General features: G+C 42.5%; 1 protein-coding gene across 4 annotated transcripts in view; it reads right to left on the bottom strand.

The window, feature by feature from the left end:
• Positions 1–27,050, bottom strand: part of LOC306962727 (plasma membrane calcium-transporting ATPase 1-like) — a 120,501-nt gene that overhangs the window by 51,978 nt on the left and 41,473 nt on the right. For 2 of the 4 annotated variants that reach the window (XM_079555978.1, XM_079555976.1), the window contains exons 3-7: positions 10,963–11,160; positions 9,083–9,340; positions 8,878–9,003; positions 7,548–7,673; positions 2,860–2,895 (exon numbers count right to left, since the gene is read on the bottom strand). In XM_079555978.1, the coding sequence (XP_079412104.1) occupies positions 2,860–2,895; positions 7,548–7,673; positions 8,878–9,003; positions 9,083–9,340; positions 10,963–11,160 (744 nt within the window). The remainder of the gene's footprint in view (positions 1–2,859; positions 2,896–7,547; positions 7,674–8,877; positions 9,004–9,082; positions 9,341–10,962; positions 11,161–27,050) is intronic. The other 2 variants (XM_079555979.1, XM_079555977.1) reach the window with 1 other exon arrangement.

Below are 27,050 nucleotides of genomic sequence, written 5' to 3'. Positions count from 1 at the left end.
GCGTGAGAGAGAGAGAGCGAGAGTGAGAGCGAGAGTGAGAGCGAGAGAGAGAGTGAGCGAGAGAGAGAGCGAGAGAGAGAGCGAGAGAGAGAGCGAGAGAGAGAGCGAGAGAGAGCGTGAGAGAGAGAGAGCGAGAGAGAGAGCGAGAGAGAGCGTGAGAGAGAGAGAGCGAGAGAGAGAGCGAGAGTGAGCGAGAGAGAGAGCGAGAGAGAGAGCGAGAGAGAGAGCGAGAGAGAGAGCGAGAGAGAGCGTGAGAGAGAGAGAGCGAGAGAGAGCGAGAGAGAGAGAGAGCGAGAGAGAGCGAGAGAGAGAGCGAGAGTGAGCGAGAGAGAGAGCGAGAGAGAGAGCGAGAGAGAGCGTGAGAGAGAGAGAGCGAGAGAGAGAGCGAGAGTGAGAGCGAGAGTGAGCGAGAGTGAGAGCGAGAGAGAGAGAGAGCGAGAGTGAGAGCGAGAGAGAGAGTGAGCGAGAGAGAGTGAGCGAGAGAGAGAGAGAGAGAAAGAGAGTGAGCGAGAGAGAGTGAGCGAGAGAGAGAGAGAGAGAAAGAGTGAGAGAGCGAGAGAGAGAGTGAGCGAGAGCGAGAGAGAGTGAGCGAGAGAGAGAGTGAACGAGAGAGAGTGAGCGAGAGAGAGAGTGAGCGAGAGAGAGAGAGAGAGAAAGAGAGTGAGCGAGAGAGAGAGAGTGAGCGAGAGCGAGAGAGTGAGCGAGAGAGAGTGTGAACGAGAGAGAGTGAGCGAGAGAGTGAGCGAGAGAGAGCGAGAGAGAGAGTGAGCGAGAGAGAGAGTGAGCGAGAGAGAGTGAGCGAGAGAGAGAGTGAGCGAGAGAGAGAGCGAGAGAGAGAGTGAGCGAGAGAGAGAGTGAGCGAGAGAGAGTGAGCGAGAGAGAGAGTGAGCGAGAGAGAGAGCGAGAGAGAGAGTGAGCGAGAGAGAGAGTGAGCGAGAGAGAGAGTGAGCGAGAGAGAGAGTGAGCGAGAGAGAGTGAGCGAGAGAGAGAGTGAGCGAGAGAGAGAGAGAGAGAAAGAGAGTGAGAGAGCGAGAGAGAGAGTGAGCGAGAGAGAGAGTGAGCGAGAGCGAGAGAGAGCGAGAGAGAGAGTGAGCGAGAGAGAGTGAGCGAGAGAGAGAGCGAGAGAGAGTGAGTGAGAGCGAGAGAGAGCGAGAGTGAGAGCGAGAGAGTGAGCGAGAGAGAGAGCGAGAGAGAGAGCGTGAGAGAGAGTGAGCGAGAGCGAGAGCGAGAGAGAGAGCGAGAGAGAGTGAGTGAGAGCGAGAGAGAGCGAGAGTGAGAGCGAGAGAGTGAGCGAGAGCGAGAGCGAGAGCGAGAGCGAGAGAGAGAGCGAGAGAGAGTGAGCGAGAGAGAGAGTGAGCGAGAGAGAGAGTGAGCGAGAGAGAGAGAAAGAGAGCAAGCGAGCGAGAGAGAGAGAGTGAGAGCGAGAGAGAGCGAGCGAGAGTGAGAGCGAGAGGGAGAGCGAGAGTGAGAGCAAGCGAGCGAGAGAGAGAGTGAGCGAGAGTGAGAGCAAGCGAGCGAGAGAGAGAGTGAGCGAGAGTGAGAGCGAGAGTGAGAGAGCAAGCGAGCGAGAGAGAGAAAGAGAGCGAGAGCGAGAGTGAGAGAGAGAGAGAGCGAGCGAGCGAGAGAGCGAGAGTGAGAGAGCAAGCAAGCGAGAGTGAGCGAGAGTGAGAGCGAGCGAGAGCAAGCAAGCGAGAGAGAGAGAGAGTGAGCGAGAGTGAGAGAGAGTGAGCGAGAGTGAGAGAGCAAGCGAGCGAGAGAGAGAGAAAGAGAGCAAGCAAGCGAGAGCGAGAGCGAGCGAGAGAGAGAGTGAGAGAGCAAGCAAGCGAGAGCGAGAGCGAGAGAGAGCAAGAGAGAGCGAGAGTGAGAGAGAGAGCGAGAGAGAGAGAGAGAGTGAGTGAGCGAGCGAGAGAGAGAGAGTGAGCGAGCGAGAGAGCAAGCGAGAGAGCAACTCCACCGTTTAGATTTGGATATTTATATCTTATGCTGTCACTAGGACTGGGTACTGTTACATTATTGGTTTCCCCAAAAAACGTACAAAAAACTAAAAAAAAAAAGGAAAGGGCAATGATTCAGAAAAGTTGGGGAAACATTTATGAAAAAATTGGGAAAATTCCGCAAAAAAATTCAGAGAAAATGTGGGGAATAGGAGGAAAAAATTTGGGAAAAAAGGGAAAATATTTCTAATAAAAATGGGGACAAATAAGGCAAAATTGGGGGGAAAAAAATGGTAAAGGACGTGACTTCCTTTAACGCTGTCCCTGCTTTAGATACTTTTATTTCTTCAGTCCCAGTAGAACCTGTTTTCCTTCCTCCCACCACACCGGTACCCAGCCCGACTCGCCGTATTAACGATGTGCTCCTCAGACGGAGCCTGCAGCTCTTCCTCCTGCGCAGCATTAATATTTCAGACTGTGTTTATGTTCTGGTCCTGATGGAGACGGGAGGCTGGACTTTAATGGAGTACAGGAAACACTGCACTTCATCTGCGACGGAAATAACCCTCCTCCAGCTCCTTTCTGCTCAACCTTTTCTCAAAGCATTCACTCCACACTTGCCCTGGGGCAGACTGGCGGATGCGAGGCTGCCAATCTGCGGCATCGGCCCCTCCAACCACTCACTCCCACACTATTGCGCATCAGCCCCGAGCCTCCTTTCTCCTTTCCCAGATGGATTTTTACGAGACTGAAAAAAAATCGGATCTCGCAACAAACCTAATCTGCCCGGCGACAGGCCGACTCCGGGCTCTGATTGGTGGAGAGTTGCTCCCGAGAGCACAGGGGACAGACGGATGAAGGGTTAGAGGGGTGAGGAAGGGGTGAGGAGAGGGTGAGGAGGGAGGGTCATGGGAGGGGGGGTTACCTTTGTTGCGATTTTCGGGGGGTCCCGGTTTTTTACCTGTTAGACAGAGAGAGAGGGTGGAGGGCTGAGCATGGACCGAACACAAAATAACAACGAAAACGAAAAAGGAACAGCCACGTGTGTGTGTGCAAGTGTGTGTGTGTGTGTGTGTGCTGTGGCAGGAATGGACCAATCAGAGCAGAGAGACACGGACACGCCCCCAAGAGAGCCATGAATAATACGGGAGCCGTTCAATCCAGTCATTGAAGGCAAGACGCTGCAGAGGAAACGGGAGCGTTTTTGTAAAGTTTTGACTTTAAAAAAAAAAAGTTTTGGAAGTTTGTAAAATGTCTTCCAACATGGCTGTGTGACTCCCTGGTCTTTCTTATTCATTCACGAACACTGACATGTTTGGTATCCACGTGTAGCACGAAAGGCTGTGACACTTAGGGCTTTTCCACCAAGGTGCTGGTTCTGGTGCCGGGTTGGTTCCAGACTGACTTGGTTTTCCACCAAAATGAGAGCTGTGCCTATTGTCATAGCAACGCTTTGGGAAGTCAACATCAAAAATGGATAGCAACATCTTACTACAGCCACTTCTGGTTACAAAATACAGAAAAATACGTTTCTGTTTCTGTCTCAGCAGCCGTTAACATTTTGATTTCTTCTTTCTAACTCTTGCTTTAGCTAAAGAGCATAAAGCAAAACAACAGTTTCCTCCACAGACTGTTTTGGCTTCACCAGGAAGTTATAAGCACAAACTAACTAATATTGATTGTTTTCTGGAGAAGAGAGCCACGCCCCCAGCCGCTGACATCACCGGTGCTCGTTTCTTGGTCCAGCTTTTAATTGGTTCCCAACCGGCACCAGATTTTGGAACCAAGAGCCAGCGTCTTTTTTTTTCAGTGGAAAACAAAGGAACCGGTTCTGAAACCGGCACCGGGCACCAGCTTGGTGGAAAAGGGCTATGAGAGGACGCTGTAATCCAAATATGGTCATTTCCTTTGTGGGAGACAGCGGCGGCTAAAGACAGGAGGAATATACACAGGCGCATGTGCAGACAAAGGGACTAAACTTTACGGCCGTTTCCAAGTGAACTTCAAAATGCAACAAGAAGAAATGGGAGAGAAAAACAAAAAAATGATGGTATTATTATTATTACTATTGAAAACAAGAGGACACGTTTCCCTACGGGGACAATAACGTACTGTATATCTTAGCCTTAACCTTATCTGCACAGAGCCAGCAGCCGTTTGACCTTTGCCCTCCACCACCTGAAGCTCCGTTGTTCCACTGAAGCGCATTACAGCGCCCCCTCTCTGTGCGGGGCATTGAAAACATCTCAGGTGGATCCGCTTGTGATGTCAGTAACCATGGAAACAATCAGGACGGTCAGTGTCCCATGTTTGGTCTCTGTTCTGTGGCTCTGATGGGTATTGGGCTGCAGAGGATCCTCCAGACAATCAGATCCTTTTGTTGCATAACCCTCTGGACCTGACAGTTTTACTGCGCTCCTCAGCAGCCATGGAGGCGCAACAGCCCAAACACGGTCAAAACCTTCGCATCCGGACAAAGACATGTGGTCCGAATCTTTGGATCAGCTACAAAAACAGACAATCAAATGTTTGTTTGTCTCACTCCCATTTCTTCTCATTGCAGATTGAAGCTTTACTTTGGACCTTGTTAGGATCTAACCATTACAAATGCTATTCAGCCGGTCTCAGAGTAGGGCTGTGCAATTAATCGAAATTCGATTACAATTTCGATTACAACAGTAAACGATTACAAAATTAGCAAAATCGCAAAAAATCGATTATAATTTTATTAATTTTTTTCAATTTTTTTTTTCAATTTTTTTTTTCAATTTTTTTTTCAATTTTTTTTTCTTTGGCCATTTTCTTTTTTGCAAAGCAGACTTGCGTTATTTCAGGCCGCTGGGATTATTTCCCCTTCGCTTTTCACGTGCCACGGCTCATGCTTTTGTCTGACATAAAAACAAACGGCGCTGTGTGATGATGTCATCAGGCCGCGCTGCTCAGTTTACTTGCGCAGGTGTGAGGGCTGGCCAGCAGGGGGCAGGTGTGAAACAGGGAGCTCTCTTTAATCAGGGCGTACTTGAAATCATTTGTACTTTTATGACTGTCCAGATGTCCGTTTGAATAGTCGTGATTTCAATTATGACAAAAATAGTCGTCATTATTATTTTTTCAATAATGGAGCCGCCCTCTCTCAGAGTCTCGATGGGGAGTGTGGTTTCTCTGCAGCGCGTCGCTTTAATGAAACGTGGTCCGTGTCTCTGCGCTGAGCCGCACTCCTCTGGCTTAAACCTGACGAACCCAAAACTCCAGCCAATCAGAACTCATGATCGACACGACAGACCGAGAGGGTGGGGCGGGGCTTTGGGGGTCAAACAGGGGTCAAACAGAGGTCAAACAGAGGTCAACGGGGGTCACAGCCACAGCACGAAGCAAAAAAAAACAAAAACAAAAAACAAAGAAAAATAAATCAAAGCAAAAGAATCCAATGGAACAGCCCTCGTCAGACAAAAAGGTTCAAACAGGCGTCTCTGAGCGAAGGAGAGCGTCAGGGGCAGAGTCGATTTGCCCCCAATATTTTAAACTTTACTACCTTTTTTATTCATTAAAAAAAAAAAATATTTTCCCCAATTTCTTTTCCCAATTTTCCCCCCCAATTTCCCCCATTTTCTTCTGGATTTTTGATTATTCTTTCCCCAATTTCTTACTCAAATTTTCATCATATCTTCTTGCTATTTAAAAAAATCCCAGCTTTTCCAATTTTTTTTCCAATTTCCCCAATTCTTTAAACTTTATTCCCATTTTTTTTTTTAATGTTGCCTTTTTTTCTTGATTTTTCTCCACGTTTTCAATATTCATTTTTTTAGTGTACAATTTATTCCCTAATTTCCGCAATAAAAAAAAAAAAAAAAAATGCTGAAATTACTAATTTCATTAATTAGTAAAATTAATCAAATTAGTTCATTTGATTAATTAAAATCAAATGAAAATTTGATTAGCTAATTAAAACCAAAATTAGCTAATCAAATGAGCTAATTTATTGGCTACTTTAGCTAGCTAGAGCAGTATTGTACATGTTTTAAGTTGATGGGCGATTAAACCCACTCTACTGGAAATGGGAGTGGAACCTGGGGCTGGGATTTTCACGGTGTGACGACTTTAGCGTTGGCCGTTTCTCAGGAGGATGTCGCTCAAATCTGAGTCGTCTTTAGAGACCAAGTCATTCTAACACAGGTTCATTTTTAGCACTGATGCATCGGGTCGATATCAGTATCGGTTATTGGAGCCGATCCTGGAAAACATAGTAGAGTGTAAGTGTATCGATTTCAAATATTCAATACTGAACCGATACCTGTTTTGCAATGTAATGCAAACAAATGTTGGCCAAGCTCACCTCCATCATGGACAACACCTCCCACCCACTGCACGGGACTGTAGAAGAGCTGAGCAGCTCTCTCAGTGGCAGACTGAGACACCCTCAGTGCAGGACGGAGCGCTACCGCAAAGCCTTCATCCCCACTGCTGTCAGACTGTACAATAAGACTGTGAAGTAACGCCGACTGTAACAAGTGAATTTCTCCTTTGTGAGATCAATAGAGGTTTATCTTATCTTATCTTATAAATGTTTTGATCTATTTTAGTTATAACTCAGTCAGAGTCAGATCTGTTTTTTCAAATGTTATTTCACTTTTAGCTCCATTTGTTCATGGATTTTCTTCTGTAAAACACTTCAAATCATTCACTTCCATTTATATCAAATATAACATTTGTTTCCTCCTATAAAACAGTGTTTCTGTACTTTTTAACACCACATGACCAATATCTATTGTACATGGGACAGTGATACAGTGAATGCTAACCCTGGGAATGAATGGAGAAAACAATGGCACTACGGCGAAGCAACAGACACTTCAAAGAAATAAGCTGATCCTGACTGAGATATGAGACTGGATTTATTAATTGCATTATAAGTAATCACTATTATTTGGGAATTGCTATGAAAATTAATGGGAACATTTGGGACAATATTATATATTCTTTGAAATGAGTGAATTCATAGTGTTGGTGGGCCCTGTGAGATCTTAAGATCCACAAGGGGGGATGCTGGACTTTGGGAATGGCTAGTCTAAAGTAATACAACAGGCCAAGCTGAAGCTGTAAGAGTCAATATAATGTTGGATTTCAGTTGGTGGTGCAGCTGAAGATACTATGATGGTAACTATAGTAAGGGTCAAATGCTGCTTTTCTTGTCTTCGGCTTTGGCTAATATTTCTGTCATTACTGTGAGAATCCACAGGAAACAAACATGGTCTCAAAGTTCAACGTCTTTTCTGTCAGCGCATATACACTAAGGTTTAATTATATTTTAAAGGCGTCCAGATTGTAGAACGTGAACAATCTAACTGGTATCAGGCCCCTGCGTCTGCAAAAGCCCCAGCTCCCGGTTCCTGGAATGTACAGTGGAGGTGAGTGGAGCAGCCCCTGAGCCCCGGTGCTGATGCCCAAACTGACTTTGGTCTCCTTCGCTCGAGAGACTGAACTGTGAGAGGAACAAACATCTGAGGCGTCTTCAGCTGCTTCTGTTTCCGCCGTCGTCCAGACCTTCACAAACTTCACAAACTCTCTCTCAGAATCACACACAAACCGCCGACTCAAACGCAGCTCTGCCCTTACTTTTCTTGACCTTCTTCTCCTCGTCGTGTTCACTGGCTCCCAGCAGCGTGAAGATGATCCCCGTCTGAGAGTTCAGCCCCACGGCAGAGACCACCATGCGCCCGGAGCCCTCCATCACGTGGGTACCTACAAACAGGACATTTAGACTTTCAGACACACAGGAAAACCTTATAGCTTCCACCCAAGCCCTCCTTCACGTGGGGACTTACAAAAAGGAGATTCCCTTTTCTAACCCCCTGGCATTAGTCTGCCCATACACCTTAAAACAGATCAATTAGAACACATTTAAAGAGACATTCGAAAAAGCAAGCATTTTCTTCTCTCTATAGCATGTCTCTACAGAACTCCTTCCCCACGTCCCAGTGTTCGCACTGAACCCCGTTTGTCATGACAACGGCGACTTATTGAAATGTTGAAATGAAATGTAGCATGAAAATGTCACGGGTGATTCCATATCTATCTATGTATCCATCTATGTATGCATCCATCCATCTATCTATGTATGCATCCATCCATCTATCTATGTATGCATCCATCCATCCATCTATGTATGCATCCATCCATCCATCCATCCATCTATCTATCGCATACATAGATGGATGGATGGATGCATACATAGATAGATGGATGGATGCATACATAGATAGATGGATGGATGCATACATAGATAGATGGATGATCCATCCATCCATCCATCCATCCATGTATGCATCCATCCATCCATCCATGTATGCATCCATCCATCCATCCATGTATGCATCCATCCATCCATCCATGTATGCATCCATCCATCCATCCATGTATGCATCCATCCATCCATCCATCCATCCATCCATCCATCCATCTTTGTATGCATCCATCCATCCATCCATGTATCCATCCATGTATGTATGTATCCATCCATGTATGTATGTATCCATCCATGTATGTATGTATCCATCCATGTATGTATGTATCCATCCATGTATGTATGCATGTATGCATGTATGTATGCATGTATGCATGTATGCATGTATGCATGAATGCATGTATGCATGTATCCATGTATCCATGTATGTATGTATGTATGTATGTATGTATCCATCCATCCATCTGCGTATAGCGGCACTGAGCAGCAGGGACTGCCATTGTTTGACCTACTCCGCATCAATCAAATGAGAAATGAGTAGCTGTAGTAGTAGTATTCATACCTGAGAGGAACATGTGGTCCTTGTCAGTATCATTAGCAGTAATCTAGTAATAGTAGAATAGTTGTGTAGTTGTAGTAGTAGTAGTAGTAGTAGTAGTAGCAGTAGTAGTAGTAGTAGTTGTAGTATAATAGTATTCGTACCTGAGAGGAGCATGGGGTCCTTCTCCAGACTCTTGCGGACCTGGTCGGACTCTCCGGTCAGAGAGCTCTCGTCGATCTTTAGGTCATTGCCCTGGATGAGGATGCCGTCGGCGGGCAGCAGGTCTCCTACAGACAGGACAGGGTTAGAACTACACCCTGTGACCACGCCATGCGACCACGCCTCCCTGGCCACACCCCGACAAACCGTATTTGATCTGTGCGATGTCTCCCACCACAAGCTCGGCCACAGGGATCTGGATCACCTGGCCTTTGCGGATCACCGTGAACTTCTGCTCCTGCTCGATGCGTGACTGCAGTCCACGGAACTGCTTCTCCTTGGACCAGTCATTGAACGCCGTTACGAGGACGACGATGATGACAGAGAACAAGATGGCGGCACCTTCGATCCAGCCGGCCTGAGCCTCGCCTTCATCCTCCACGCCGCCGGCCACCTGACCGCACGCTGCAATGAGAAACAACATACCAGCGTTTTAAAGCTACCGACCTGAACGACGCACTGGTACAGGTCACACAGCAGCGACCGGCCTGATGGGGGCGCTGTCCAATGTGTCTTTAACATGGTAAATGCTCTCAACTTGTATAGCGCTTTTCCACCTACATTAGGCTCTCAAAGTGCTTTACAGCAAGGATCCACTCACCCATTCATACACCAATGTACACAGACACTGGTTATCTTGGTAAAATATATAGAGCAATATATGGAGTTTATGTACCTTACCCTCGCTGTCGCCCCCTGGAGGGTGGAGTGCATATATTTTACCCTCGGTGTCACCCCCTGGAGGGTGGAGTGCATATATCTTACCCTCGCTGTCGCCCCCTGGAGGGTGGAGTGCATATATCTTACCCTCGCTGTCGCCCCCTGGAGGGTGGAGTGCATATATCTTACCCTCGCTGTCGCCCCCTGGAGGGTGGAGTGCATATATTTTACCCTCGGTGTCACCCCCTGGAGGGTGGAGTGCATATATCTTACCCTCGCTGTCGCCCCCTGGAGGGTGGAGTGCATATATCTTACCCTCGCTGTCGCCCCCTGGAGGGTGGAGTGCATATAGCTTACCCTCGGTGTCGCCCCCTGGAGGGTAGAGTGCATATATCTTACCCTCGCTGTCGCCCCCTGGAGGGTGGAGTGTATATATCTTACCCTCGCTGTCACCCCCTGGAGGGTAGAGTGTATATATCTTACCCTCGCTGTCGCCCCCTGGAGGGTGGAGTGCATATATCTTACCCTCGCTGTCGCCCCCTGGAGGGTGGAGTGTATATATCTTACCCTCGCTGTCGCCCCCTGGAGGGTGGAGTGCATATATCTTACCCTCGCTGTCGCCCCCTGGAGGGTGGAGTGCATATATCTTACCTTCGCTGTCGCCCCCTGGAGGGTGGAGTGCATATAGCTTACCCTCGCTGTCGCCCCCTGGAGGGTGGAGTGCATATATTTTACCCTCGGTGTCACCCCCTGGAGGGTGGAGTGCATATATCTTACCCTCGCTGTCGCCCCCTGGAGGGTGGAGTGCATATATCTTACCCTCGCTGTCGCCCCCTGGAGGGTGGAGTGCATATAGCTTACCCTCGCTGTCGCCCCCTGGAGGGTGGAGTGCATATAGCTTACCCTCGCTGTCGCCCCCTGGAGGGTGGAGTGCATATATCTTAACCTCGCTATCGCCCCCTGGAGGGTGGAGTGCATATATTTTACCCTCGGTGTCACCCCCTGGAGGGTGGAGTGCATATAGCTTACCCTCGCTGTCGCCCCCTGGAGGGTGGAGTGCATATATCTTACCCTCGCTGTCGCCCCCTGGAGGGTGGAGTGCATATATCTTACCCTCGCTGTCGCCCCCTGGAGGATGGAGTGTATATATCTTACCCTCGCTGTCGCCCCCTGGAGGGTGGAGTGTATATATATCTTACCCTCGCTGTCGCCCCCTGGAGGGTAGAGTGCATATATCTTACCCTCGCTGTCGCCCCCTGGAGGGTGGAGTGCATATATCTTACCCTCGCTGTCGCCCCCTGGAGGGTAGAGTGCATATATCTTACCCTCGCTGTCGCCCCCTGGAGGGTGGAGTGCATATATCTTACCCTCGCTGTCGCCCCCTGGAGGGTGGTAGAAGGACAGCCCCAGGGAGATGATGGCTGCAATCTCCAGGATGATGAGCGTCACGTCCTGCAGAGCCTCCCACACCAGCTGCAGGAAGGTCTTCGCTTTCTTTGGGGGGATGAAGTTTTTACCGAACGCCGCATGACGCTTCTCCAGGTCCACAGGGTTTCCTGACAGGCCTGCAGGGCAACACAGATGATTTTCAGAATTTTTAAGCAGCAAAGATACATTTCCTAATACGGATTTGGACTTTCTGCGGCAAATACTTCAGCACTTCCACTTAAGTAATTTTATTTATGAACATTTTATTAGAGGATCAGCCCCAAGAGATGAATCATCTCGTTTTCATGGGGGTCCTCAAAATAATAGTAATTTAATAATATGTAATAGTAAAGTAATAATATGACAGAGCTACTATATTTGACCAGTAGAACTTTGACCTATTATACTTCATGCTTTCCACAGTATAGATTTGCTTAGTCCATCTGGAGGACCATTATACATGTTTTAGCCTAAAGAAAGTGTTACAAGAAATCCCGTCGTCACCAGCAGATGTCGCCCAAACCGCCTCCCGCTCGTGTAGAGACTTCAGAGAGCGGCACTTTGTCTAAAAATACAGCGTTCACAGTGTGTCAGCTGCAGAGTGACGTCAGCCACAGCTCAGGTGAAGACAACACGCTTCCAGACTCAGAGTCAGACTCCGAGAGCCCACGATTCCAGACAGAGGCGAGGAAGGATACGTGAGAACTGTTCAGAACCTGCATCCGGCATTCACACGCTTTATACAAATCTGCCGACCAAAAGCAATCTGTGTAATGTCTCAACAAGAGCTGGCCGATATATCGTCTACGAGATCATTTTGAAACCGCTGTTTGGAAGATCTGAGTTTAGCTCCGGTTTCAAGAAATGAAATGGGAGATCATTTGGGGCGAAAAATATGGAAAATTGGAGGGTAAATGAGAACACAAATATGTAGATGTTTGCAGCAGAGTTTTACATATTTCTGATATGATTCATCATCGTTATGGAGAAAGTCCCCAAAACATTAAGATATTAATTTTTTGTGAATATCGCCCAGCCCTCGTCTCAACTGCGAAAGATGGGCACATTCATCGTTTCCAAAGATGTGTGACCTGCAGGCGGCTGATCACGTGACTCAGAAGTGTCTCGCCACGTCTCGGATTAATCAGAACGCTCTCGTCTGCGGCTTCATACGACTGAGAGATTCATGTGTGCACTTTGTAAAGCCCCATGTCCCGGCCTGGAGCTGAGAGTGTGAGCGAAGTGTCTGAGAGAGCGATAGTTCCAGCAGGACTCGGACTCCGACTCGGTGATGGATGGAAAGTGAAAAGAGGTCATTATCGCCGTGGCGCTGGTCACAGGACACTCGCCCACATTATCTAACGCTGCAGCTGAAATTATAGGAGTCACTCCGGGAGAGAAACGCAATACTTTCCACCGGGAAATGGCTTTGATCGACCTTTCGACGCGGAAGAAGGCAGCGATTATGTAGTTTATTATTTATCTCACACACAGTTAAAAGTCACCAAGGCGAGACACTGCCGGTGATACGGGAAACATGTCATTTAAAGGGATGTTTCAGGATTTTTGCCATAGGGCCTCATTTCCTAGTTATCGAGTGTTGCTGATATCTGGAGATTGTAATTCATGCAGTTCTTTTGTTTGATGAGTTTCGTGGCGCTAGGCTAATGCAAGGCTAGTGCATTTCTACGGTATCAGCTAGCCTGCATTAAAAACAGCCTGACCCGCTCCACAGTGCACCTGAGGCAAATCACTTATAACACCAGACTAACCATATAAATGTCTGTGTCGATAGAGTAAGTTTTGGAATATAACTGACCTTGCATCACATGAATGATGGCATTTTGAGGGACTATTTTCTAGCAGATCACTCCGCCGCTGCGTAGCTTATACAACCACGAAGCTGATGCTGCTCAAATATAAGATAAATAAAATTCAAATGCAAATTCTGATGTTATAAGTGATTTGTCTCAGGTGCCCTGTGGAGCGGGTCAGACTGTTTTTAGTGCAGGCTAGCTGATACCGTAGAAATGCGCTAGCTTTGCACTAGCCTAGCGCCACAAAACTCTTCAAACATAAGCACTGCATGAATTACAAAAAAAATATCTCCAGGTACCAGCAACACTCTGGATAATTAGGAAATGAGGCCCTATGTCAAAAATCCTGAAATATCCTTTTAATGTCATGTACAGTGGTGTGCAAAAGTTTGGGTACCCCTAAAAATGTTCATGATTTTCCTTTATAAATCATTGGTTGTCTGGATAAGAAATTTCAATGAAATATTTGAGAAATGAAATCAAGTTTCCATAACTCATTTAAACACAATTAGGCATGTGCATAAATTTAGGCACTATAGGTCATTTGATTGATTCAATACTTTTAGCACTAATTATTAGAACGCAAAATTGGTCTCAAAAAAAGGTATTTAAAGAGGATAATTGTAAGTGTTTCTCTTCTTTGCATCTTCTCTAAAGAGTGGCAACATGGGAGCCTCAAAACAACTCTCAGTTGAGGTGAAAACAATGATTGTTCGACATCATGGTTTAGGGGAAGGATACAGAAAACTGTCTCAGAGATTTAAGCTCTCAGTTTACACTGTGAGGAACATTGTGAGGAACTGGAAGACCAGAGGCACAGTTCTAGTTCAGGCCTGAAGTGGCAGACCAAGACAAATCTCAGATAACAGTCACAGTCACAGACCAGCTCCAAAGACCTACAACATCATCATCCAGCCTTTTCTGAGGAAGATCACAGGAAGTGATCGTCGAAACTTGTAAAGCGGGTAAACTAAACCTTCTGTCTTACTAAAAGACCAAAACAGTAATAGGCTTAACCGAAGAAGACAGTATGAACCTTCTACAAAAGACCTACAACATCATCTCACAGTCAACCCACAGACCAGCTCCAAAGACCTTCAACATCATCTCACAGTCAACCCACAGACCAGCTCCAAAGACCTACGACATCATCTCAGTCAACCCACAGACCAGCTCCACAGACCTATAACATCATCTCACAGTCAACCACAGAGCAGCTCCAAAGACCTACAACATCATCTCACAGTCAACCCACAGAGCAGCTCCACAGACCTACAACATCATCTCACAGTCAACCCGCAGACCAGCTCCAAAGACCTACAACATCATCTCACAGTCAACCCACAGAGCAGCTCCGAAGACCTACAACATCATCTCACAGTCAACCCACAGACCAGCTCCAAAGACCTACAACATCATCTCACAGTCAACCACAGACCAGCTCCAAAGACCTACAACATCATCTCACAGTCAACCACAGACCAGCTCCAAAGACCTACATCATCATCTCACAGTCAACCACAGACCAGCTCCAAAGACCTACAACATCATCTCACAGTCAACCACAGACCAGCTCCAAAGACCTACAACATCATCTCACAGTCAACCCACAGACCAGCTCCAAAGACCTACATCATCTCACAGTCAACCACAGACCAGCTCCAAAGACCTACAGCATCATCTCACAGTCAACCCACAGACCAGCTCCAAAGACCTACAACATCATCTCACAGTCAACCCACAGAGCAGCTCCAAAGACCTACAACATCATCTCAGTCAACCCATAGAGCAGCTCCAAAGACCTACAACATCATCTCACAGTCAACCACAGACCAGCTCCAAAGACCTACAACATCATCTCACAGTCAACCACAGACCAGCTCCAAAGACCTACATCATCATCTCACAGTCAACCACAGACCAGCTCCAAAGACCTACAACATCATCTCACAGTCAACCACAGACCAGCTCCAAAGACCTACATCATCATCTCACAGTCAACCACAGACCAGCTCCAAAGACCTACAACATCATCTCACAGTCAACCACAGACCAGCTCCAAAGACCTACAGCATCATCTCACAGTCAACCCACAGACCAGCTCCAAAGACCTACAACATCATCTCACAGTCAACCACAGACCAGCTCCAAAGACCTACAACATCATCTCACAGTCAACCACAGACCAGCTCCAAAGACCTACAACATCATCTCACAGTCAACCACAGACCAGCTCCAAAGACCTACAACATCATCTCACAGTCAACCCACAGACCAGCTCCAAAGACCTACAACATCATCTCACAGTCAACAACAGACCAGCTCCGAAGACCTACAACATCATCTCACAGTCAACTCACAGAGCAGCTCCAAAGACCTACAACATCATCTCACAGACCAGCTCCAAAGACCTACAACAGCATCTCACAGTCAACTCATAGAGCAGCTCCAAAGGCCTACAACATCATCTCACAGACCAGCTCCAAAGACCTACAACAGCATCTCACAGTCAACTCATAGAGCAGCTCCAAAGACCTTAGTTGTCTCAATCAATTTGTCAGAAATTAGATCTGGAAAAATCCCTGTGAAGGAAGAGTTTGGTCTGTTTTTGTACTCTGACACACACATTCAGGACAAAGGACAGACCAACATAACCACCTTTATCATAAAGACACGAGTGAAACCGACACAGAGGCTGAAAAGACGAGGAAAAGCTTCATGACAACGATCAGCCCAGGCATTTGGATCAGAATATACACTTCAATAAACTCAGGAAAACACGCATGCAATAAAGAACACGCAGGATTACAGTGTGTACAGTGCTGGATTACATGTTTTAAGGGGATTTTACCATAACATGAGTCTTGCATTAGGTGTCGAGTGTCAGAGAAAGGTAGTAAAACTATTCCAATGTCACCGAAGCACAACTGTTTTCATTCACAACTGTGGATCTGAAATGGCTCCTCCCGAAGTGAACACACGTGAGCGCATGATTGCAGGCGTTTCAAGCGACGGCCGGGCGGTTCATACGGTGAGGTGTGTATGTAACCTTTAGATGTTGAAGGGAAAACACAACTTTGACCACTGCGTGAAAGATCAACGTTTTCACCTGCTGTGTCTCGCCGATAATGAATCGCGGCAATGTCCAGTCCTTAACGTCATTAAAAAAGCCTAACATTAGACTCAAACTTGCTATAAGTAATGACATCGGTCGACTTGTTTTATTGCATATTTATTCTGGTAAGGTTAAAGGCTGACATTTCCCCCCTTTTTTGCGTTGTGTTCAATTTCCTTTTGAACATTGGAATTTCGTCTTTGAGTGTCGGAAAAAAGATAACGTACAAGCGCTATCGAAAAGATGTAAGCATCTAACGCAGGAACCGAAATAAAGTGGACGGATAATGTGTGGACGATTTCAGTCAAAACACGCATTTGAATTAGGGCTGGGTTTAATTAATCGATTTTCAGGCCAATATCGATTCAAAAAACCCTTAAATTGATCCTTTTAATTCGTCTTTTTCCCATAACAATGCCATGTGACTAAATAAAAAGTACATGATTAATGTAAATATCCAAATTGTTACTAATGCACCAAGTTAAAGTTCATTTCTACTATTTGCAGCATCAGTTCTTCTGAAAATGTCTTCCATATCCAAGTCGAACTGGTACTGCTTGATATCCTTAACGGAAACGAAAATCGAATTGAATCGATTCGATTTAGGAAATCTGAATCGATACCCAGCACTAATTTGAATATATTTTGGATCTTGTTTTTCTTAGTCGATAATATAGTTGTGAGACAATATTGTCTATATTGAGCTTTAAAGGCACTATACGTGATTTTTTTTTCTCTAATGGAGCAAAATTGTCTTTGAAATTACCCTGAAAAGTGACACTGAGAGTTGTGAAATGTGTCAATAAAGTCATCCCTGTGAAGAATTGGGAGGCTACAAATATGTTCAGAAAGTTAGAAGTTTGGACAGATCATTTCAATTGAGTGGTTTCCTCTTTCTTTCTTTCCTTGTAATAAAATAAATTAATTCAAAAGCCTAACATTAGACTCAAACTTGCTATAAGTAATGACATCGGTCGACTTGTTTTATTGCATATTTATTCTGGTAAGGTTAAAGGCTGACATTTCCCCCCTTTTTTGCGTTGTGTTCAATTTCCTTTTGAACATTGGAATTTCTCTCATTCATCAGTTTGATCAAAAGTTTGCAAATCTTGAAAAATAAAAAAATGCAGATTTATTCATTTGTGGCATGAAAAATACAGTACTTGTGAATGGAAATGGTTTTACAAAAGCCCTGGGAGTAAAGGATGAAAGTGTAGCAGAAACTACAGCTCCCATGATGCCGTGCGGCCGCTGATCTGGTTTTTGTCCTGGTTTTGTTTCGGGCCTGTTAAGAGGATTAGAACCGCCCTTTAAACGATTGGAGCGCCGCGATTGGCCGGCGGTTCCCCTCAGACCAAAGAGAGAAAGTTCCTCTGCGGCGCCGTAACTGTGTCAGACCGAGGTATTTTTAGCGCCCGCTTCCTGCCCAAGCCCCGCCCCCTGCTAACGAGCACGGGTCATTAACGAGGGGCTGGTGATGAGATGGATCCGAGCCCTGGGGAACGCCAGGGAAATAATGCGATTCGCCACGAGAAGCGCGGGAACGCGGCGTGACCGTGTTCAGGCCGGCGGTGGAGGAGTGACGAGCGGCACACGGCTCATAATTAAAGCTAATTAAGCGGTCAGTGTTAAAGACTTCTCGCTTTACATACATGTCAGAGAGAAAACAGACCAAACTCTCTTTACCATGTTTATCCAGGAGGTAACTCCAACATGTCACTCCCTGGTCTTTCTCATGTTTATTCATTCACAAATACTGACATGTTTGGTATCCACGTGTTGCAAGAAAGGCTGTGACCGAGATGACGCTGTAATCCGAATATGGTCACTTCCTTTGTGGGAGACAGCAGCGGCTAAAGACGGGACAAATATACACAGGGCGCATGTGCAGACAAAGAGACTAATTGTTATTTGAACTACATTTGAAAGGTTTATAACAGATCTGATTCCTGACAGACACATTTGAATAGATTTCAGCAAAACCGCAAAACAAAACCACACATTTAAACCTGGCTCTGAACATTAGACTCAGTAGAAAACGCCTTTTTTATTTGAAAACACATGTGAAATGAAATGCAGTGCTGTAGAAAGTGTTTTATAAGTGGAGTGTTCTAAAACACAACTACTTGAGTAAAGTCATATCATTTTACTTTTTTGTGTGTTTTGGTAAAAGTTAGTCCCACTTTTGTCGCACTTTCCTGCGTGTTGATCAAATCCAGGTCATTGTTCCAGTTATTAATAGAACTCTGAGCTTAAAAGGATCTGAAGTGATTTCTGCCAAGTTTTAGATTTACAGCAAGACCTGCTCAATGGTCACGGCTACTTGTTTCATTTGTTCAAGAGCAGGGCTGGGTACTGTTAAACAACACCAGTCTGGTATCGGCCATACGATCCCGTCAGACCTCTGAAGCTCAGCAGGGAAGGGCCTGGTCGGTACTTGGATGGGCGACCATTTGGGAACACCAGGAAGCCTGGTGAATGTAGTGAGTGAGTGGGTGGTGGTGGTGGTGGTCGGAGGGGCCGATGGCACAGACTGGTTGCCTCACTTCTACGCCAGGGCAACTGTGGCTACAACAGTAACTTAACACCACCAAGTATGGAGTGAATGAACAATGCAATGTAAAGCGTCTTTGAGTGTCGGAAAAAAGATAACGTACAAGCGCTATCGAAAAGACGTAAAAAGATCTAAAGCAGGAACCGAAATAAAGTGGACAGATAATGTGTGGACGATTTCAGTCAAAACACGCATTTGAATTAGGGCTGGGTTTAATTAATCGATTTTCCTTTGAACAGGCCAATATCGATTCAAAAAACCCTTAAATTTATCCTTTTAATTAGTCTTTTTCCCATAATAATGCCATGTGACTAAATAAAAAGTACATGATTAATGTAAATGTCCAAATTGTTACTAATGCACCCAGTTAAAGTTCATTTCTACAATTTGCAGCATCAGTTCTTCTAAAAATGTCTTCCATATCCAAGTCAAACTGGTAATGCTTGATATCCTTAACGGAAACGAAAATCAAATTGAATCGATTCGATTTAGGCAATCTGAATCGATACCCAGCACTAATTTGAACATATTTTGGATCTTGTTTTTCTTAGTCGATAATATAGTTGTGAGACAATATTGTCTTAATATATTGAACTTTAAAGGTACTATACGTGATTTTTTTTCTCTAATGGAGCAAAATTGTCTTTGAAATTACTCTGAAAAGTGACCCTGAGAGTTGTGAAATGTGTCAATAAAGTCATCCCTGTGAAGAATCGGGAGGCTACAAATATGTTCAGAAAGTTAGAAGTTTGGACAGATCATTTCAATTGAGTGGTTTCCTCTTTCTTTCTTTGTAATAAAAGAAATTTAAATGTTTTTTAAATGCTTCTAAATGTTGCCCTCCTGACAGGTGAAGTAGCACTTTAAAAAGCTTGTCATCACAGGCTTGTAAAAAGAATTACAGCTTAAGCCATTATTTATTTGATCGAAGAGATTGATAAGTCTGAAGTGCATAAAAGAATCTGTCATGTTTTATACAGTCCGTGACAGAGATGATGAACCTCAGCCTCTTCCTTAAGGACGACAGATGGAAACTACTACAGTCTGCTCCAAACATCATGCACTGTCACACTGTCCTGGTGAAGACATGAAGGAAAACCATTTCAATCCTGGTTTTGTCATCGTCATCAGCCCAGTGCCGCAGCGACTGTGATGAAGGTGTTGTTTGAACTCATTTTCATGTTTTTAATGTGGGGTATTTATAACCTCAAAGTGCAACAGTCGCAGACGGCTCAGAGAACGGCCTTTTCTGCAGTGTTTCTGCTGCTGCTAAAACAAATATTACTGCAAATGTTACTGCTAAAACTAATGTTACTGCTAATACTAATGTTACTGCTAATACTAATGTTACTGCTAATACTAATGTTACTGCTAATACTAACGTTACTGCTAAAACTAATGTTACTGCTAAAACATGACTGTTAATACTAATGTTACTGCTAATACTAATGTTGCTGCTAATACTAATGCAACAGCTAATACTAATGTTACAGCTAATACTAATGCAACAGCTAATACAAATGTTACTGCTAAAACTAATGTTACTGCTAATACTAATGTTACTGCTAAAACTAATGTTACTGCTAATACTAATGTTACTGCTAATACTAATGTTACTGCTAATACTAATGTTACAGCTAAAACTAACATTACTGTTAATACTAATGTTACTGCTAATACTAATGTTGCTGCTAATACTAATGTTACTGCTAATACTAATGTTACAGCTAATACTAATGTAACAGCTAATACTAATGTTACTGCTAATACTAATGTTACTGCTAATACTAACGTCACTGCTAAAACTAACATTACTGTTAATACTAATCATTAGTATTAACAGTCATGTTTTAGCAGTAACATTAGTAATGTTACTGCTAAAACATGACTGTTAATACTAACGTTACTGTTATAACTAATGTTTATGCTAATACTAATGTTACTGCTAATACTAATGTTGCTGCTAATACTAATGTTACTGCTAATACTAATGTTACTGCTAATACTAATGTTACTGCTAATACTAATGTTACTGCTAAAACTAACATTACTGTTAATACTAATGTTACTGCTAAAACATGACTGTTAATACTAATGTTACTGCTAATACTAATGTTGCTGCTAATACTAATGCAACAGCTAAAACTAATGTTACTGCTAATACTAATGTTACAGCTAATACTAATGTAACAGCTAATACTAATGTTACTGCTAATACTAATGTTACTGCTAATACTAATGTTGCTGCTAATACTAATGTTACTGCTAATACTAATGTTGCTGCTAATACTAATGTTACTGCTAATACTAATGTTACTGCTAATACTAATGTTACTGCTAATACTAATGTTGCTGCTAATACTAATGTTTATGCTAATACTAATGTTGCTGCTAATACTAATGTTACTGCTAATACTAATGTTGCTGCTAATACTAATGTTACTGCTAATACTAATGTTACTGCTAATACTAATGTTGCTGCTAATACTAATGTTTATGCTAATACTAATGTTACTGCTAATACTAATGTTGCTGCTAATACTAATGTTTCTGCTAATACTAATGTTACTGCTAATACTAATGTTTATGCTAATACTAATGTTTATGCTAATACTAATGTTACTGCTAATACTAATGTTACTGCTAATACTAAAGTTACTGCTAATACTAATGTTTATGCTAATACTAATGTTACTGCTAATACTAATGTTACTGCTAATACAAATGCTACTGCTAATACAAATGCTCCTGCTAATACTAATGTTGCTGCTAATACTAATGTTACTGCTAATACTAATGTTACTGCTAATACTAAAGTTACTGCTAATACTAATGTTTATGCTAATACTAATGTTACTGCTAATACTAATGTTACTGCTAATACAAATGCTACTGCTAATACAAATGCTCCTGCTAATACTAATGTTGCTGCTAATACTAATGTTGCTGCTAATACTAATGTTGCTGCTAATACTAATGTTTATGCTAATACTAATGTTACTGCTAATACTAATGTTGCTGCTAATACTAATGTTTATGCTAATACTAATGTTGCTGCTAATACTAATGTTTATGCTAATACTAATGTTACTGCTAATACTAATGTTGCTGCTAATACTAATGTTTATACTAATACTAATGTTGCTGCTAATACTAATGTTGCTGCTAATACTAATGTTACTGCTAATACTAATGTTACTGCTAATACTAATGTTACTGCTAATACTAATGTTACTGCTAATACTAATGTTACTGCTAAAACATGACTGTTATAACTAATGTTTATGCTAATACTAATGTTACTGCTAATACTAATGTTGCTGCTAATACTAATGTTGCTGCTAATACTAATGTTACTGCTAATACTAATGTTACTGCTAATACTAATGTTTATGCTAATACTAATGTTACTGCTAATACTAATGTTACTGCTAATACTAATGTTGCTGCTAATACTAATGTTACTGCTAATACTAATGTTGCTGCTAATACTAATGTTACTGCTAATAGAAATGTTACTGCTAATACTAATGTTGCTGCTAATACTAATGTTACTGCTAATACTAATGTTGCTGCTAATACTAATGTTGCTGCTAATACTAATGTTGCTGCTAATACTAATGTTGCTGCTAATACTAATGTTGCTGCTAATACTAATGTTGCTGCTAATACTAATGTTACTGCTAATACTAATGTTGCTGCTAATACTAATGTTGCTGCTAATACTAATGTTGCTGCTAATACTAATGTTGCTGCTAATACTAATGTTACTGCTAATACTAATGTTGCTGCTAATACTAATGTTGCTGCTAATACTAATGTTACTGCTAATACTAATGTTACTGCTAATACTAATGTTACTGCTAATACTAATGTTGCTGCTAATACTAATGTTGCTGCTAATACTAATGTTACTGCTAATACTAATGTTGCTGCTAATACTAATGTTGCTGCTAATACTAATGTTACTGCTAATACTAATGTTACTGCTAATACTAATGTTGCTGCTAATACTAATGTTACTGCTAATACTAATGTTACAGCTAATACTAATGTTACTGCTAATACAAATGTTACTGCTAATACTAATGTTACTGCTAATACTAATGTTACTGCTAATACTAATGTTACTGCTAATACTAATGTTACTGCTAATACTAATGTTGCTGCTAATACTAATGTTACTGCTAATACTAATGTTACTGCTAATACTAATGTTACTGCTAATACTAATGTTACTGCTAATACTAATGTTACTGCTAATACTAATGTTACTGCTAATACTAATGTTACTGCTAATACTAATGTTACTGCTAATACTAATGTTACAGCTAATACTAATGTTACTGCTAATACTAATGTTACTGCTAATACTAATGTTACTGCTAATACTAATGTTACTGCTAATACTAATGTTACTGCTAATACTAATGTTGCTGCTAATACTAATGTTGCTGCTAATACTAATGTTGCTGCTAATAATAATGTTGCTGCTAAAACTAATGTTGCTGCTAATACTAATGCTGCTGCTAATACTAATGCTGCTGCTAATACTAATGTTACAGCTAATACTAATGTTACTGCTAATAGTAATGTTGCTGCTAATACTAATGTTACTGCTAATACTAATGTTACTGCTAATACTAATGTTACTGCTGATACTAATGTTACTGCTAATACTGATGTTGCTGCTAATAGTAATGTTGCTGCTAATACTAATGTTTATGCTAATGTTACTGCTAATACTAATATTGCTGCTAATGATAATATTGATGCTAATACTAATGTTACTGCTACTAATGTTACTGCTAATACTAATATTGCTGCTAATTCCAAATTTGATACTAATACTAATGTTGTTTGTGCAAACGTCTGTGCTAATGCTGTTAAAACTGCACCAATGGGGAGCTACAGGTGTATTAATTATAAGATCTTGTGCAATAACAGCTACGGCAAATTTGTACAGCTTTAGAATCCTAAGGGACTTTTTAGTGCTAATGTGGCTAATGTATTTATGCGCTTCCTGTTGAACCTCCCGGTCACAGGCGACAACAACAATCGCCGCTTTTGCCACAAACAGCCAGTTCTGTCGTCTTCATATATAATGCAGCCATACATGATGTACTACAAAAGCCACACAACTACTACATCCAAAATACTACTATTATGTCAATACTGATACTCGCAGATGTTTCTAAATGTGCTATAAACAAAGCTGACAATAACATTGATACGAGTATTGACATCAGTACTAGTCAGAGGCGGTTGTCAGAGCAGCCTATTTACTCAAGAGTACAAAAAAAAGTGCTTGAGTTCTGTGAGTAACTGAGCGTGATTCATGATTCAATGATGAAAAACAAAACAATTGCAATATTCTAAAACAAAATCCCATAAAAAATAAATAAATCAAGAATTAAATAAAAAAAAACACAAGACATATGAAGACACATGAAGATTTGTCACTTCATTGTCATTAGTTACTATTTTTTTGTCCAGTAAGAATACTTAATTTTAATATAACTCAAGGACTTTACTTACTTCAAAAAAGTTACTTTAGTAATCATAACTGAGTACTAATATTAGTTCTAATATCAGTAATATTTACATTGCCAATACCTCATTTCACTCGGAAAGGTTTTTGTGTTTGTGTATGGAGACTATAACTTTGGAACAAACTGGATACAACTCGAGCAATGCCACACGATCCACAGATCTAAACTGTGTAAACACCGGGTCTGGTCACTACAGAGAGATCGACTAGTGTTGGTGTGCTTTTGGTACACTGTCTACATGTTTCCTTATTGTTGGTACAATATGAAGATGGGGAAGCTAAATATATAGTAAATATTGAAAAAAAAAAAATTTTCCCATCCCCTTTCAGGCAAATTTGAGCTTTTTGTTTTTATAGGTCTGACGTGGGCTTTCCAAGTCCATTTATTATCAATTGTAACAGCCAAAAATGTATTCTCATGTAAATGTTCAATTAAGATCCTTTCAAATATCATTAATATTTGTATTAATGTCAATAATACTGTCACTAATGTCAAAAATAATTCTATTGTCAGTAATATTTGTTCTAATGTCACAAATATTTGTACTGCTGTCAGTAATATTTGTACTTATGTCAGAAATAGCAGTACTAATGTCAGCACAGGGATCAGTCTGAGAGTGTGGCCAAACTGTGGAATCATCAGAAAACTATGGAAACTGTCAGTTTGTGAATGAGTCAGGGCCCCTCCCTATGAGCGGTGGGACCGTGCACGTGAGCATACATCTGAGAGTGCACGTGACAGTATATGGGAGTATCTGTGGCAGGATTTGTACTGAGCATGTTTACAGTACACAGTTGTGTGTGTACAGAGGGTGTTTATGGTCGGATTTGTATAGCGCACATGTGACTGTGTGTGTGTGTTTATGTGCAACGCGCGTGTGTGTGTGTGTGTGTGTGTGTGTGTGTGCACAGTGCATGTGAGGGTGTGTCTGTTTCCAGGGAGCGGCTGAAGCTGCGTTTTCAGATCCAGGACAAAGGTCAACTCCAGCTCGACAAAGCTCAGCTCAAACCTGACTGAAGCTCCACCCAGGCCACGCCCACTGACTAAACCCCGCCCCATGACGGTGCCAGCCCCAAACCCGCACAAAAGAATCTCAAACACGGTTCTGACGTGTTTAAGTGTCTCCACCCACAGCACAAAGGACAGAGTCTGAATCTAAGACACAGAAAATTGACTTAATGTTGTGAGGAAACATTCAAAGTAATGTTTTATAATGTTTATTTTTCACAGTTCTCCTGGCATGACTCAGTATTAGTATTAGTATTAGTATTAGTATTAGTATTAGTATTAGTATTAGTATTAGTAGCTTGCCTAACCAGCTTGTTTCTGTTCCAAAGTAGGAGCGTCAGAAACTTTGACGCTGTTTTCTTTTCTGACCATGTTCCAAACACTCCAATCACAACGACCAAACTAACCACGAGAGGGTTTCCTTCATCTTGCCGTATTTTTGTCCCGTTCCAAAAGTACTCGATTGAAACATTGGTGTTGAATTCTCCAACGTTTAAAATCTGAACAGTTGCCTTTTAAGTTTTTGTGGCAAAAGTGACATTATGCTGTTTGCATAACCAGCTTTTCTCTGATTGGTTAATACATCTGTCAGTCACGGCCCTCAGGAACTCAGAGAAATCAGCCTGATCCCAGACACACGTCTTTGTAAAGAAGAGGAAAAATGTGGATTCTGGCTGGACAGGTTAGGTGGTAGTGGTAGTGGTAGTGGTAGAGGTAGAGGTAGAGGTAGAGGTAGTGGTAGTGGTAGTGGTAGTGGTAGTGGTAGTGGTAGTGGTAGTGGTAGTGGTAGTGGTAGTGGTAGTGGTAGTGGTAGTGGTAGTGGTAGTAGTAGTAGTAGAAGTCCCTCCAGGATGTTGCAGTCACAACTATTAACGTTAATGTTTCTATATGGCCTTTGACTGTTTTGTTCTTGTTTTGTTTTATTTTGTCAATGTTCATTAGTTTTTATACGATTTTATTCACCTGTTGTAGCACTTTGAAGTTTCTTTGAAATATAAATATAAATAATAATTATCATTATTATTATTACTGTGCGAACTTTAGGAGTTCCAGTTCTTTTGAATCAGAGCTGAAGCTCAGCGTGGGTGTGTGAAATAAACAGACTTTCGTCCTTTCCAGTGTTCCTGTGCTCTGATCCTTATTTCATCAGATCTGTGGAAGTCGGAGCCTGGCCTCACAGCGACAGGTGCCTCTTTATTTTAGCAACAATCACAGAAATGCTGTGAAATCCTGGACTGGGTAGTAGCAGAAGCACTAGGAATAGAAGTAGCAATAGAAGTAGCAGTAGAAGTAGCAGTAGAAGTAGCAGTAGCAGAAGAAGTAGCAGTAGCAGTAGAAGTAGCAGTAGAAGTAGCAGTAGAAGTAGCAGTAGCAGAAGAAGTAGAAGTAGCAGTAGAAGTAGCAGTAGAAGTAGCAGTAGAAGTAGCAGTAGCAGAAGAAGTAGAAGTAGCAGTAGAAGTAGCACTAGCACTAGCTCTAGCAGTAGCAGAAGAAGTAGCAGTAGTAGAAGTAGCACTAGCAGTAGAAGAAGTAGTAGTAGCAATAGAAGAAGCACTAGAAGTAGCAGCACAAGTAGAAGCAGCAGTAGCAGAAGAAGTAGCAGTCGCAGTAGAAGTAGCACTAGCTCTAGCAGTAGTAGAAGTAGCACTAGCAGTAGAAGTAGCAGTAGTAGAAGAAGCAGTAGTAGAAGTAGCAGTAGTAGAAGTAGCAGTAGCAGTAGTAGAAGTAGCAGTAGCAATAGAAGTAGCACTAGAAGTAGCAGTAGAAGTAGAAGCAACAGTAGCAGAAGAAGTAGCAGTAGAAGTAGCACTATCAGTAGAAGTAGCAGTAGTAGAAGTAGTAGTATAGAAGAAGCACTAGCAGTAGCAGAAGAAGTATAGCAGTAGCAGTAGAAGTATAGCAGTAGAAGTATAGCAGTAGCAGTAGCAGTGATAAAGTGCGAAGTTGTGAAACTTATTACTCACTGAACTTAAAACCATGA

Source organism: Gobius niger (assembly GCF_951799975.1).
Source record: "Gobius niger genome assembly, chromosome: 5".
NCBI lineage: Eukaryota > Metazoa > Chordata > Actinopteri > Gobiiformes > Gobiidae > Gobius > Gobius niger.
This window is presented reverse-complemented; position numbering and strand designations above follow the sequence as displayed.